General features: G+C 42.3%; 1 protein-coding gene across 7 annotated transcripts in view; it reads right to left on the bottom strand.

The window, feature by feature from the left end:
* The window catches only part of nf1a (neurofibromin 1a), a 283175-nt gene that overhangs the window by 46627 nt on the left and 223065 nt on the right, over positions 1–13483 (bottom strand). For all 7 annotated transcript variants that reach the window (XM_078548137.1, XM_078548140.1, XM_078548138.1 and 4 more), the window contains 3 exons: positions 9569–9783; positions 7440–7501; positions 5034–5148 (listed from right to left, as the gene is read on the bottom strand). In XM_078548137.1, coding sequence (XP_078404263.1) covers positions 5034–5148; positions 7440–7501; positions 9569–9783 — 392 coding nt within the window. The remainder of the gene's footprint in view (positions 1–5033; positions 5149–7439; positions 7502–9568; positions 9784–13483) is intronic.

The raw sequence follows: 13483 nt of genomic DNA, 5'->3' as shown, positions 1-13483 counted from the left end.
AACATCAAAATTCTGAAATAAAAACAGTAAGTGCTTGAAAAACTCAGCAGGTCTGGCAGTGTCTGTGGAGAGGGAAAGAGTTAATGTTTCAAGTCCAACATGACTCGTCTTCGAAACTGAAGAGAGGTGGAAATGTGATGGGTATTATGCTGTTGAAAAGGTTGGGGGGGGGTGAGGAGGAGGAGGAGGAGGGTTGGGAAAGAGGTGGGATAAAATGGATGGTCAAGGATGGGTTAGAGGGCACGGGAGATTAAATGCCAAATATATCATGGAACAGAAGGCAAAGGGAGTTGTAATGGTTGTAATAAAGAAACAAAACATAGATCCAGAGTAGATGTTAATAACAGAACGAAGGTCAGGTCAGTCTGAAAGGAAAAACAAGATAGAGAAGGGCACTTGGCAAAAAAATAGAGGACAGAGTTCCTGGTCTGAAGTCATTGAACTCAATATTGAGTCCAGAAGGCTGTGAAGTGCTGAATCAGAAGATGAAGCGCTGTTCCTCCAGTTTGCGTTGGGCTTCACTGGAACACTGTAGCAGTTTGAGGACAGAAATGTAAGCATAGGAGCAAGTTGGTGAATTCAATTGTCAAAGGACCAGACGGTTGAGGACATGTTTGCAGACTGAGTGGAGGTGCTCTAGAAAGCGATCATCCAGTTTGCATGTGGTCTTTCCAATGCAGAGACAACCACGTTGTGAGCAGCGAATATAGTAAACTTAAATTGATACAAGCACACATAAATCGCTGCTTCACCTGGAAGGAGTATTTGGGGTCTTGGACAGTGAGGACAGAGGAGGTAAATGGGCAGCTGTTACATCTGATGTGATTGCATGGGAAGGTGATGTGGGAAGGGGATGGGCTGTTGGGGGTGATAGAGTGGACCAGGGTGTTGGAGAGGAAACAGTCCCTTCAGAATGCTGACAGGGAAGGGAGAAGGTCTGTTTGGTGGTGGCATCACGCTGGAGATAGCAGAAATGGTGGAGAATGATCTTCTGAATACGGAGGCTGGTGGGGTGGAAAGCGAGGACCCTATTGTGGTTCTAGGAGGGAGGGGAAGGAGCGAGGGCAAAAGTGTGGAAAATGGGTTGGACACGGTTGAGGGCCTTGTCAACCAAGTGGTTGGCGGCGGGAGGGGAATCTTATGTTGAGGAAAAAGAGGGCGTTGGAATCGTCATTGTGGAAGGGAGCATCATTAGATGCGACAAAGAAACTGGGACAATGGAATGACGCCATTACAGGAAGCAGGGTGTGAGGAAGTGTAGTTGATCTAGCCGTGAGAGTCAGTGGGCTTGTAATAAATATTAGTAGGCAGCCTCCATCATCATTTCTGGACCATGTGATGGTGAGAGAAGGGTGGAAATTAGCAGCAAAATTGATGAATTGTTCCAGGTGAGAACAGGAAGTGGCACCAATACAGTCATCAATGTGATGCAAAATAAATTGTTTTGGGTGTGGACTGTAGTAGGACTGGAACAAGGAATTTTTGACATACCCCATGAAAAGACAGGCATAACTAGAGTTCATGCAGCTGCCCATCGACACACCCTTCACTTGGAGGAAGTGAGAAAAGTTAAAGGAGAAATTGTTTTCAATGAAAAAAACAAGCTCAGCAAGGCAGAGGAGCGGTGGTGACTAGGGGCTGTTTGGGCCTCTGTTCAAGGAGGAAGCAGAGAGCCCTCAGATCCTCCTGGTGGGGGGATAGAGGTGTAGAGGGATTGGGCGTCCACAGTGAAGAGGCAGCGGTTAGGGACAGGAAACTGGAAATTGTTGGCATAACATTGACGTCAAAAGAATCACGAATGTAGGTGAAAAGAGATTGGACAAGAGGAGAAAAAGAGCGTCAAGATGGGAAAAAGTAAGCTCAGTGGGGCAGCAACAGGTTGAAAAGATGGGGTCTACCAGGACAGTCCTATTTGTGGATTTTGGCAAGGAGTTGGAAGTGAGGTGTAGTTGGGAACCTGTGGAGAGAAGATCACCAGAGGTGATAAGGTCAGTGACAGTCCTGGAAACAATGGCTTGATATGTTTGGGGTGGGGTCATGGTCAAGAGAGGTAGGAAGAAATGTCTGAGAGTTGGCGCAGCCTCTGCAAGGTAGAAGCTGGGACACCAAACAACAACAGCATCACCCTTGTCAGCAGGTTTGATGATATAGTCAAGATTAGACCTGAGAGAACAGAGTGCAGCAGCAAGATCAGATAGTGACAGGTTAGAGTGGGTGAGGGAAGCAGAGAAATTAAGACAGCTGATGGCACGCCAACAGTTCTCAACGTAAAAGATCAAGAGTAGGTAAGAGGCCAGAGGGAGAGGTCCAGGTGGAGGAAGAATACTGGAGATGAGTGGAAGGGTCCGTTGAACAGGGTGTGGCAGGGAGGACTCCCGTCCAAAGAAGTGAGCACAGAGGTGCAGCCAATGGAATAAATGTTCAACATCATGCCTAGCCCAAAATTCTTTGAGGTCAGGGTGAAAGGAGATAAAACTCAGTTCTTTGCTGAGCACAATTTGCTGAGAATTAGAGAGGGGAAGGTCAGGGGTATGTTGAAGATATGGCAAGAGATGGGATGAGAGGAAGAGATGGGGTCACAGGGAAGGGGAGGAGGGATTCAGAGGAGCGTCTGTACCCATAAGCTGTTGGAGCTTGCGTTCCTCAACACCTGAAAGGAGGAGAAAAAGTTCCTTGTTAAGGCGCAGGATGAGATGAAGAATGAAATGAAACTGGGGACGAGGCCAGGTTTGAGATAGGGTGAGTTGGTGCTGTTGGAGGGAGGGGTTGAGTATGTATATGTGGTGATGCACGGCACTGAATGTGGATCTCAGAATACTGCGAGAATGGCAGTCCGAGGAATGCTGTATGTCCCAGAGCCTGTAATCCTCAGAGGGTTCAAAACTTAAAGGATGGAACTTCAGTTGGAATCCACATGGGGCAAGTTGGAGCCTGAGACAGCCACTGAGGAAGGAGATGTGGCTGTGAAAACAAGCTTTGGTAGACATCTTATCAAACACCAGGAGGGAAATGGAAAGCAATGAAGGCGAGCAATGTGAGAGAGACAAATGAAATCTCGAGAGAAGAATAGAACTTCTCTTCCAGGACTGCCTACCTTGAAGAAATGGTAGTGAATTAAGCACTAAAATAAAAGCAAAATATTGTGGATGCTGGATATCTGAAATAAAAGCAGAAAGTGCTGGAAAAACTTAGCAGGTATGGCAGCATCTGTGGAGAGAGAAACAGAGTTAACACTTCAACAGTCCAATGTGACTTTTTCAGAAACGGAGAGGTAGAAATGTGATGGGTTTTATGCTGCTGAAATTCTAAAGTGTAGCCGATTTATTTTTAATTTTTTCAAATAGACATTACAAATTGTACACTGAGTTATATTGGGACTTTTGAAACAGAAAGAGTTAGCCACCAACATGAGATACCACATTCCATTTTGATGCAGCCTCTCAGTCTCAACCAGGTTGGCAAGAGGGCAAAACACAGATAAAGGATTCCAAGTGGCAAAAAAGCAAGTCACTCTCTTAACACAAAATGTTCCTTGGCCCCTCTGCATACAATACATTTGCAGCTTCTGCTGCATACTCCTCCACCCCATGCAGTCCAAGATCAATTAGGATTCCAGGCAATTTGACACTGCAAAATAATGCAAGCTGTTGGTCCACAGGAACCAAATACTCCCACCAATTCCCTCCTGTTCTGCCAACACAATAGAAACAAATTGTTCTTGATGTGTAGAGACACAAACCATTTGTAATATGCCTGTACCAAAAGCTACTTGTGCATCAGAAGCATGATGTAATAAGTACTTGTTGGCATGAAAAAACATTCGAGATCCATCATCCCATGATCCATCACCAATTCAGCTCTCCAATCATTGAAGTGTTGCTTAAAGTCATCACATGACTGTTATGATTTGCATTTCCTTTGGGTCTTTGCTCACTCTAGAGGTGAAGAGCGGCAGGATGGATGCAGGCCATGAAATATTGGCTCAGCTATGTTGCCACCTTTGTAATGGCACACTAACAGGTAGACTCTCAGCAGAAGATTTTAAAATAAAATCTCGTTCTGATGTTTTCTGGACTGTCAAACACAAATTTCTGCTCAATACAATCCAGGACTTTGATGAAAATTATTTTGCTAATTCATTTGTTTTCAGAATATGGACAAAAGTGGCAAGGCCACATTTACTAGGCCACTTTAGAGCACAGTGAGTCATAAACCTAGTGTGGGATTAGAGTTAAGGGTAGGGATGGTAAATTAGTACAACTACCTGACAACTTCAGAGTTCATTTTTCCCGGTACTGGTCCATAAATAATCCAAATTATTGAATCTGATTTCACAACTGCTCCTACACCATACCATATATAGAAACTGAAAAAAAGCCATGTATACATTAGAGATGATGGCCTCTGTGCATTTTAGTAATAAAATGCTAAAGAAAATCTTTATAAGTGGGTGTAAGATTTTGTTATTCGTTGGCCCACAGAGGAAATCCCCCTCACGGTAGAGGCTGCAATTTATCAGAGTACATAGCCAACATACCCACTAATATTTTTTTTGTAATGAACTATTTAAGTGCAGGGACACAAATTATTTTGTACAGGTGAGCGCGCACAATAACTTGAAGGAGCCAACTTGTGCACTTACTGCACAGGAACTTTTGGGTTGCTGTGTGGCTCTGCAGCTTAAGAGTAAACATTGTATATAACTAACAGTTACTTGGAGACAAATATTCCATTACCAATGTGGCATCTCCCAGGTGTCAGAAAAGGCTCATCTGCAGATCTTTATCTAATCTCAAAAGCAAACTTTGTGTGCGATCTCAAAGCAAGCATTTATTTGAGCAGAGGTATAAATACCACTAAACACAGCAATTCCAGCGTTCAACATTTGAGGTGGCCCCTTAAGTTTTGCAATATCATTACTGGTTCAGAGACATGGCTTTTAGAAACTATCAGGTAAAATATAGTTTTATAAACTTGAGTTTAAAAAGGCAGTGTAAGGAAGGCAGCAAGTCTAAGTAATACTTTGCAGTCACCTTGCTGAGGATCCGAATGATTTGTTTAATCTGTCCATGGGTCACTCGCTTACTGATACAGCCAAAGACAACGAGGGCTCTTGGTTGAAGAGATGGGTTGTACTGGAATGCAAATCTATGAAGAGCGAGAACAATTAATAAAGTATGAGACAAAGCTGCAATAATACTAGACAATGCATTGTGCAAGCACTGACCAGCCCACAAGAATTGGGGCGGTCACTAGTTCAATACTCAGCTGATGCCCAATAGCCAATCTCACCAAGCTGCTAATATGGGTTTAATTCACTCAAATCCCACCCAACCCAGGGAGGAAAAATCCACCTAGTGCTCCCAAATGCTGCCGCAAAGAACGCACACAGCAACCTCAGAGCAGGTTTGGGCTTGTATGCTCTCCTCCAGGTAGAAAGATCACAATGTGGCAGATTCACATATTCTGGTGCCAGTGTTTCTCTCTGAAACCACGGAGTATATTATTTAAGAGCCATCCTGTTAGGGTGAGGTGGATTCTCCTTACAGCTATTAAAGCCCTCCGTAAACTCATCTTAATGGCAACCACAGTGGTGGAGAAACTATTGGAAGCAATTCTAAGTGACAGAATTAATCTACACTTGGAGAGGCAGGGATTAATCAAGGACAGTCAGCATGGGTTTGTTAAGGGGAGGTCATGTCTGACCAATCTGATTGAATTTTTCGAAGAGGTGACCAGGTGTGTAGATGAGGGCAATGCATCTGACGTAGTCTACTTGGACTTCAGCAAGGCTTTTGATAAGGTCCTGCATGGGAGGCTGATAATAAAGATAAGAGCCCATGGGATCCATGGCAAATTGGATCCAGAATTGGCTGAGTGGCAGGAAGCAGAGGGTGATGGTCGAGGGGTGTTTTTGTGACTGGATGCCTGTGTCCAGTGGTGTTCCACAGGGATCAGTGTTGGGTCCCTTGCTGTTTGTGGCATATATAAACGATTTAGACTTGAATGTAGGAGGACTGATCAGTAAGTTCGCAGATGACATGAAAATTGGTGGGGTAGTAGTGAGGAGAATTGCCTTAGATTATAGGGGGATATAGACAGGCTGGTCAGGTGGGCTGATCAGTGGCAAATGGAATTTAATCCGGATAAATGTGACGTGATGCACTTGGGCAGGACAAAAAAGGCACGGGAATACACGATGAATGGTAGGACCCTGGGAAGTACCGAGGGTCAGAGGGATGTCTACCGGTCCCTTAAGGTAGCGGGACAGGTCGATAAGGTGGTTAAGGCGGCATATGGGATACTTGCCTTTATTAGCCAAGGCATAGAATATAAGAACAGGGAGTCTATGCTGGAACTGTATAAAACGCTGGTTAGGCTACAGCTAGAGCATTGCGTACAGTTCTGGAATCCGCATTATCGGAAGGATGTGATTGCACTAGAGAGTGCAGAGGAGATTTACCAGGATGTTGCCTGGGCTGGAGAGTTTGAGTTATGAGGAGACATTGGATAGACTGGGGTTATTTTCCCTGGAGCAGAGGAGATTGAGGGGGGGGACATGATTGAGGTGTATAAAATTATGAGGGGCATAAATAGGGTAGACAGGAAGGTACTTTTCCCCTTGGTGGAGGGGTCAATAACCAGGGGGAATAGATTTAAGGTAAGGGGCAAGAGGTTTAGAGGGGATGAGAGGAAGAATTTTTTCACCCAGAGGGCAGTAGGAATCTAGAACTCACTGCCTGAAAGGTTGGTAGACGCAGAAACCCTCATAACATTTTATTAGTATTTAGATGTGCACTTGCGATACCATGGCATACAAGGCCATGGGCCTAGTGCTGGAAAATGGGATTAGAATAGTTAGGTATTTGTTTGACCGGCACAGACTCGATGAGCTGAAGGGCCTTTTTCTGTGCGGTAGGCCTCTGTGACTCAGTGATGTCAAATTGCGGCTTCAATAAGTTTACTTTTATAACCTTTCAGCTCCAATGCAGAGCTTGGAATAGCAAGTAATCTTAAATTGCTCAAGGGAAATGGCCAACTGCTAGTCAGATTTTTTTTTGTACCAGTTATAAAGATGTAGCATCATCTGGACAATGCATGCTTCTGCATCGAGAAGGGTGTTCAGTAGAATTAAGTGACATATTTGGCTATGTGACACCATCAAATATTTCATTGCTTCAATTGAGAAATAGCAGAGATGCAACGCATTGGAGCATTGTGAAATGGTGGGACACAAGTTTGATCCCTCTGCTCCACTCTCAATTTCAGCCACCAATTTCAGTATTCCAGGGCACTGGAGACACATAGCCTGATGAGGCCAGCAGCAGGGGCAAAATCGAGAGAGTAATTATACTAAACAAATCAAAGAATCATACACTGCAAACATCAGGAAAAAAGTAACTAATTTCTTGTACAATGTGCAGACTAATAAAACCTACTTTTGTGCTAATTCTGTCCACTGGTCCAGCCACTTGCAGGTTGGTATATCCCTCATACAGGCCTGAAAATAAATAATGGATTATTACAACTTCACAACTCTGACAATCAAGTTCTTCAAAAATATCATGTATTATGTTGCCACATTATATAACATTTTCCCCCATTGACCTTCATTAATCTGGAAACTTTCCTTTGAAAAACTTTATTTGATCACTGCCTAGTCAACACACAACACCCCCTCCCCACTAACCCTATTAAATACTAACCTGGTGATGCCCATTTTTTAATATATGACATTACTACTTAGATAATTGGAGATCACAAGTTTAACTATTCCAACTACACACTAATAAAGTATGTCAAAGCATAAACTGACAGCCAAGAAAGTTTAATATTGAATGCACCCTTGAGGGATGGGCCACACACTGAAAAAGTCAACATCAATTATTCATCTTGGTTTACATTTTTCAGTCAAACAATGGCTCTACTTAATTACAACTGACACTTTGAAATTGGCACAAGCCAATGCAAATATCTGCTCATAACACTACTTTGTTTCTACACTGATTGTCAAGAAGATAGAATAATTTTCAAAATGTTATTGGAATTTATTGTAGAATAATAGTGGGGTCTGTGTCTATGGGTGGGATGTGTGTGTGTTTGGGGGGGTGGGGGGTTGGGGGGTATAGGCTTAATTGAATTAAAGACAGCTGGTCTGAAGGCTTTGATGTAAGAAGAGAAGCTAGGTTTGAAATGCTGAATAGGTAAAGTTTTAGAATGTGAGGTGTAAAGGGAACATTTGCATTTTTAAATAAACGAGAGTAACACTAATTCAAAAGATGGGGTGAAATGTTACATCTAGCCAGAAGACATTGAGCAACAGTGTGTTCATTTTTCTCAAAGGTTACTGGTAAAATTAGTATCTTGATAGATTTTTATTATTAGAGAGGTAAAGTCCAAAGACATACTGAAACAATGGGAATTTGCATTCAATGGGGAAAGTGTGTATAAAGGAGAGAAGGCAGTGTGTAAGGGAAAGCATTTTAAGATCTAACACAAATGTGAAAAACCTTCAGCATCTGAGCCTCAAGTTGTTGTCTATAAGGAAAAACTAATTTTGAATTCGACTGTCTAGGGTGCGTGCTTTGCCTGGGTCTGTTTAAATCAATGTTTTACTGTTGCCTTAATGGAGGTCTAACTGGGGTTAGATTAACTAGGGGGGGCTAGGAGTTATCACAGTAGTAATTTGTAAACATATGTATGTGCTTAAAATCATTTTTTTTAACTAATAAAGGTTTAATTTATGGCATGCATCTCGAAATAAATACAAATTGCAAAATAGCTGTGGCAGTTGTTTCAAGTTTCCCTTTGGGATTTGAACAAGTCAGCGTTTACCATCCGCTGTGCCATTGCAATGATATCCAGTGACACACCCATTTTCAACAGTGAAAAGAGGGTAACGAAACTAGCTTTGCAATTTGAAAATGACTGAAGATGAACACAAGTTTCAAAAAAATGCTTCAGTAATTTAAAATATATTGCATAAAAATACATACATCAACAATACTCTACCAGATATGGAAATAAGTGGACAAAAATGACTTCTGGATGTTTTTCCTTGTTATCTCCCATTTAAAGCAAACAATTTTCATGCCTTCACTTAAAACCCAAACATCCGTCTTGGGCTAAGTGGGACCTGGTCTTGGGTGCCTGCCAAATCATGGTAGAGTGTTTCAAACTCTACTTTCTCCTTCCATGAAGGGCCTTGCTCCCTTCTTCTATGGGTTGGCCAAGTCAAGTTCATATTTAGAGGTGTGGCAGGCAGGTGTCAAGCTGTGTTCTGCTAGGTGCAAGTGCATACTGTTACAGTAGTGCTCTACGTCGCAGTCATTTCATCAGCTTTTGCATTATATCTGACAGACTTGTTCACAACTATTAAATATGCCCATTGATTCAAAAATTGAATCTTATTAATCATCAATAAGGAGCCTAAATAATACAAGTTTATTTCAGCATGGGATTTGTTGCTTTGGATCAGATTCTTTACTGGCTTGTGCCAGAATTAATTATTCTATTAAGAGCTGCATGTTTTTCTGCATTTGTGACTGTAAAGCTGTTTCTCTCTTACCTCCATTATTTCCAATAAGGCTTCAGTTACAGTTTCTAGGGAAGTAAGAGCAAAAGTCTCCCTCTCGTAGGATCCAGGCGAGAAGGAACGATCCCGATAGCTGGATCGGAAAGCAATCACAGCAGCTGATTTGACTTTACTAATTCCAAAGAGCAGATAGAACTTGGGCAATGAAAACTCGGTTAGACTGAGCCTCAGCACTTGTTTAGTCTCTTCTGTTAGAAAGGAAAGGAAAATTTGGTTTTCAAACTGTAAAGCACACTCACTCAAAAGTCTGCAAACTTATTTAAATACGTAAACCAAAAAATTCACTGGGTGGGATATTAGCATATCAAAGGCTTAATGTGTTCATGACAATCCTCTGACTGCTGTAACAGTCATTAACCAGTCTACTTTAAATGACATTGCTTCTACTGAACACGAGACAGGCGACTGTTTTTAGTGTGGTTCTCGGCCACAGCATTCAATACATCTAATATGCCCAAGATGTCTCAGACAGTAAGCAACACCTTCAAATGCAGAGTGACAGTTCAAATGAGTCCATTTCTAATAAAATAATTGTACTCTGAAAATTCTTTACTAAATTACTCCTTATAACTTCGCTCCCCTCATCTTTCACCCCCTAATTAACCTCCTGCCCTTTCCTTATAGCTGGGATACATGCTGGGCGACTGTTCCACAGGTCGCAATAGTCTTTTGGTGTATCTTGCTCAAGTAGTGTTTCACTCACGTCTGGGTGGTGGCTGCCAAGAGGCTATTCAGTTTAGGGAGACATTCTGTCTTCACTGAACATGCAATTGTGCCTTTCCAGCCAGGATCCATAGAGGGCAATTGGCAGGAAGAAGCTGAACTCATCTGGAGATGCTAAAGACAGCCATCAGCAGAGATCAGTTAAAGCATGGAGATCAGGATCTTCTAGGTTCATTTTTGCAAAGGCACTTTGCACCTCCATTCACAATCTCGCCATCCCACTCAACCCTTATGTAAGCTTCGAACAGCATATTCTCTCCATCACAAAGACTGCCTATTTCCACCACCACAACCACATGACTCGCCTTCACCCCTGCCTCAGCAATTCTCATATATGCCATTGCCAATTCCAGGTTTTATAATTCCAATGCTTTGCTGGCCAGCCTCATATTTTCAACCTTGTTAAACTTTAGCTCATGCAAAATTATTGTTGCTCCTAGTTTATCCTACACCAAGTCTCGCTCATCCATCGCCCATTGTATCTCATATTCACGAAAGCAGGCTCCTGAACCCGACAACACATTAGTACCCTTACATTTCTGAGAGTCCATGATTGGATCCCCATTTAGGATGCTACAGTTGCAAGCAGTCTGGTTTAGCCTCAGACAACTGCTAGGGAGAGGGATGGAGTTAGTGATTAGGCAACAGAGTTTATAGCAGAAACTGAACACAATGGCTTCAGGCTTCTCAACATTTAGTTGGGGTAAATTTCTGCTCATCCAGTACTGAAGGTTGGACAAGCAATCTGACAATTTAAAGGGGCTCAGAGAGATGGTGCTGAGGTAGAGCTGGGTGTTATCAGCATATATTAGAAACTGACACTGTTTTCGGATGATGTCGCTAAGGGGCAACATGTAGATGAAATTGAAGGAGACCAAGGACAGATATTTGGGGAGTGGTGCAGGGGGGAGTGCAAAAACCTGATTAGAGGGATGCCAACATGGAGTAGCAGGAAAGACGGGCACAGATTTGGGAAGTGACAACATGTTCAATGAATCTAGAAAGGAAAGGGAGGTTGGAGATGGGATGGCAGCTTGCAAGGATAGAAGGGTCAAGGGTTGGGTCTTTGTTCCTATGAGAGCAGATTTCCTAATTCATGAATTTGCTACAGTTAATGGTTCATCAATAGAGCATCAGAACCCAACTTCCTTTTTTACCAAGTAAACACATGCTGACCTCAGTGGTAGCACTCTTGACTCTAAGGCAGGATGTTGTGTTCAATTGCACTCTAGATTAGAGCACATAATCCTGACAGATACTTTGGTGGAACTATTGTACTGCTAGGGGCCACCTTTTGGAGGAGACATTAAACCAAGGTGCCGTTTGCCATCTCAGGTGGAGAGAAACATAGCAGCAAGCAGGCTCAACAGCTTGAGCCTGTTCAGCCTTTCCAATTAGATCAAATTAGTCTCAATTTTTGGACACTAAGGAAATCAAAAGATATGGTGCTGAGGTAGAGCTGGGTGTTATCAGCATATATTAGAAACTGGCAGGAAACCGGCGGTAAGGTAGATTAACTATGATCATGGTCAAGAGGTTGACTCGCCCACTCCTGCTATTCCTTATGTTCTGTACCTGAACTCCATTTTGTTCTATAACTTTACTTAACAGAAAACAATCACATTCCCGAAAATTTTTATTCACCCAGCATCTATAGCCTTTTGGGGAAGTTTGTTCTGGACTTCCACTGTGCGTGAGAAAATGATTATGTCCTCTTGTTCTGAATTTCCTTACTAAAGGAAATAGTTTCTCTGCATTTACCCTATGAGTATATTTACAACTAAAGTGCCTAGATTAGATCACCCAACATTTGAAAATTCAATAGAATATAACCTAAAATTAGGCAACCCGTCCTCAATTTAACCCTTTCAGCCTAGGTATCATGTTGTTGACTCTACATTTAAGAGTTAGCCTAGATTATACACAAGCCCCAGAGCAAAGGGACCCTTGCTTTTTATTTTCAAATTGAGATGAGCGTATTAGCATGTAGAAAATTAAGCTGCAAAGGAATCAAACTCAACAGTTTAAAAAAATAATCCTCATATTTAAGATGGTTTCAAATATTAAGCCTAAAAGATGAAATGTTTCAATTAAAAAATTCCTGTACTAATAACTATTATTTTGAAAGATAGGTCACAAACTGGAAAATTAATTTTGAAACTATTTCTCAACTGTTGCACAATCTTTCCTCAACTGGCCTAGTATTGCTAAAATAATTCAAGTAAACACCAATCAGTACTAACATTTCCAGATTCCGAGCAAACATGGGTCAAAATGCAGAAATACCCTCAACATCCGTGCTGACTTAAGGGACATGTCATGAGAAGCTAAAAGCAGCACTAGCCCGATGGGAATGCGTTTCAGAGAGTCAGGGCACATTGTTTCATTTCTACGCTGCTTCAGACCTGCACACATTGACCCCTAACAGTACATGCAAAACTGTGAGAAAGGCACATTTCCCAGATATACCATCCCTATCCGATAACAAAAATGCTTGCATTTATTAATGCCTTCACTGTGGAAAAGAAATGTCCCAATAAGCTTTACAGAGGTGTAATATCCTTAAGGGAAGGGAATCTGCCATCTTTACCTGGTCTGGCCTATGTGACTCCAGACCCACAGTAATGTGGTTGACTCTTAACTGCCCTTTGAAATGGCCTAACAAAACACTCAGTTCAAGGGCAATTAGGATGGGTAACAAATGCTACCTCTGCCAGGGGTGCCCACATCCCGTAAAATAATTTTAAGAATTAAAAACCGGATGCTGAGAGAAAGGTGGTATTAAAATAGGTGATCAAAAGCTTGAACAGAGGGTCGCCAAGGAGGGAAGGGAATGAAGAGACAGAGTGATCTGAGAAAGAAATCCAGAGCATGGGGCCTAGGCAGCCAAAGAAATGGCCACCAATGATGGAGTGAAGGAAGAGGATGGATCCACAGCGAATTACTGTTCTTGGGTCTGGGGGTGCTGTAGGATCGGAGAAAGTTATAGAGGTAAGGAGAAGTCAGATCATGAAGAAATTTAAACACAAAAATGAGAAAATTTTTGATGGAGGTGTTGGAAGCTAACATATCAGTGAGAACTAGGGTGAGAATTGGGCTGATGGTGAACGGCTGTTGGTGTGTGATAGGGTACAGGCAGAGGTTACGATGAGTTGGTATTTTATG

Source organism: Cetorhinus maximus, chromosome 9 (assembly GCF_964194155.1).
Source record: "Cetorhinus maximus chromosome 9, sCetMax3.hap1.1, whole genome shotgun sequence".
In the NCBI taxonomy this organism is placed as follows: domain Eukaryota; kingdom Metazoa; phylum Chordata; class Chondrichthyes; order Lamniformes; family Cetorhinidae; genus Cetorhinus; species Cetorhinus maximus.
The sequence above is the reverse complement of the archived record's forward strand: the minus strand, read 5'-3'. Positions and strand labels throughout refer to the sequence as shown.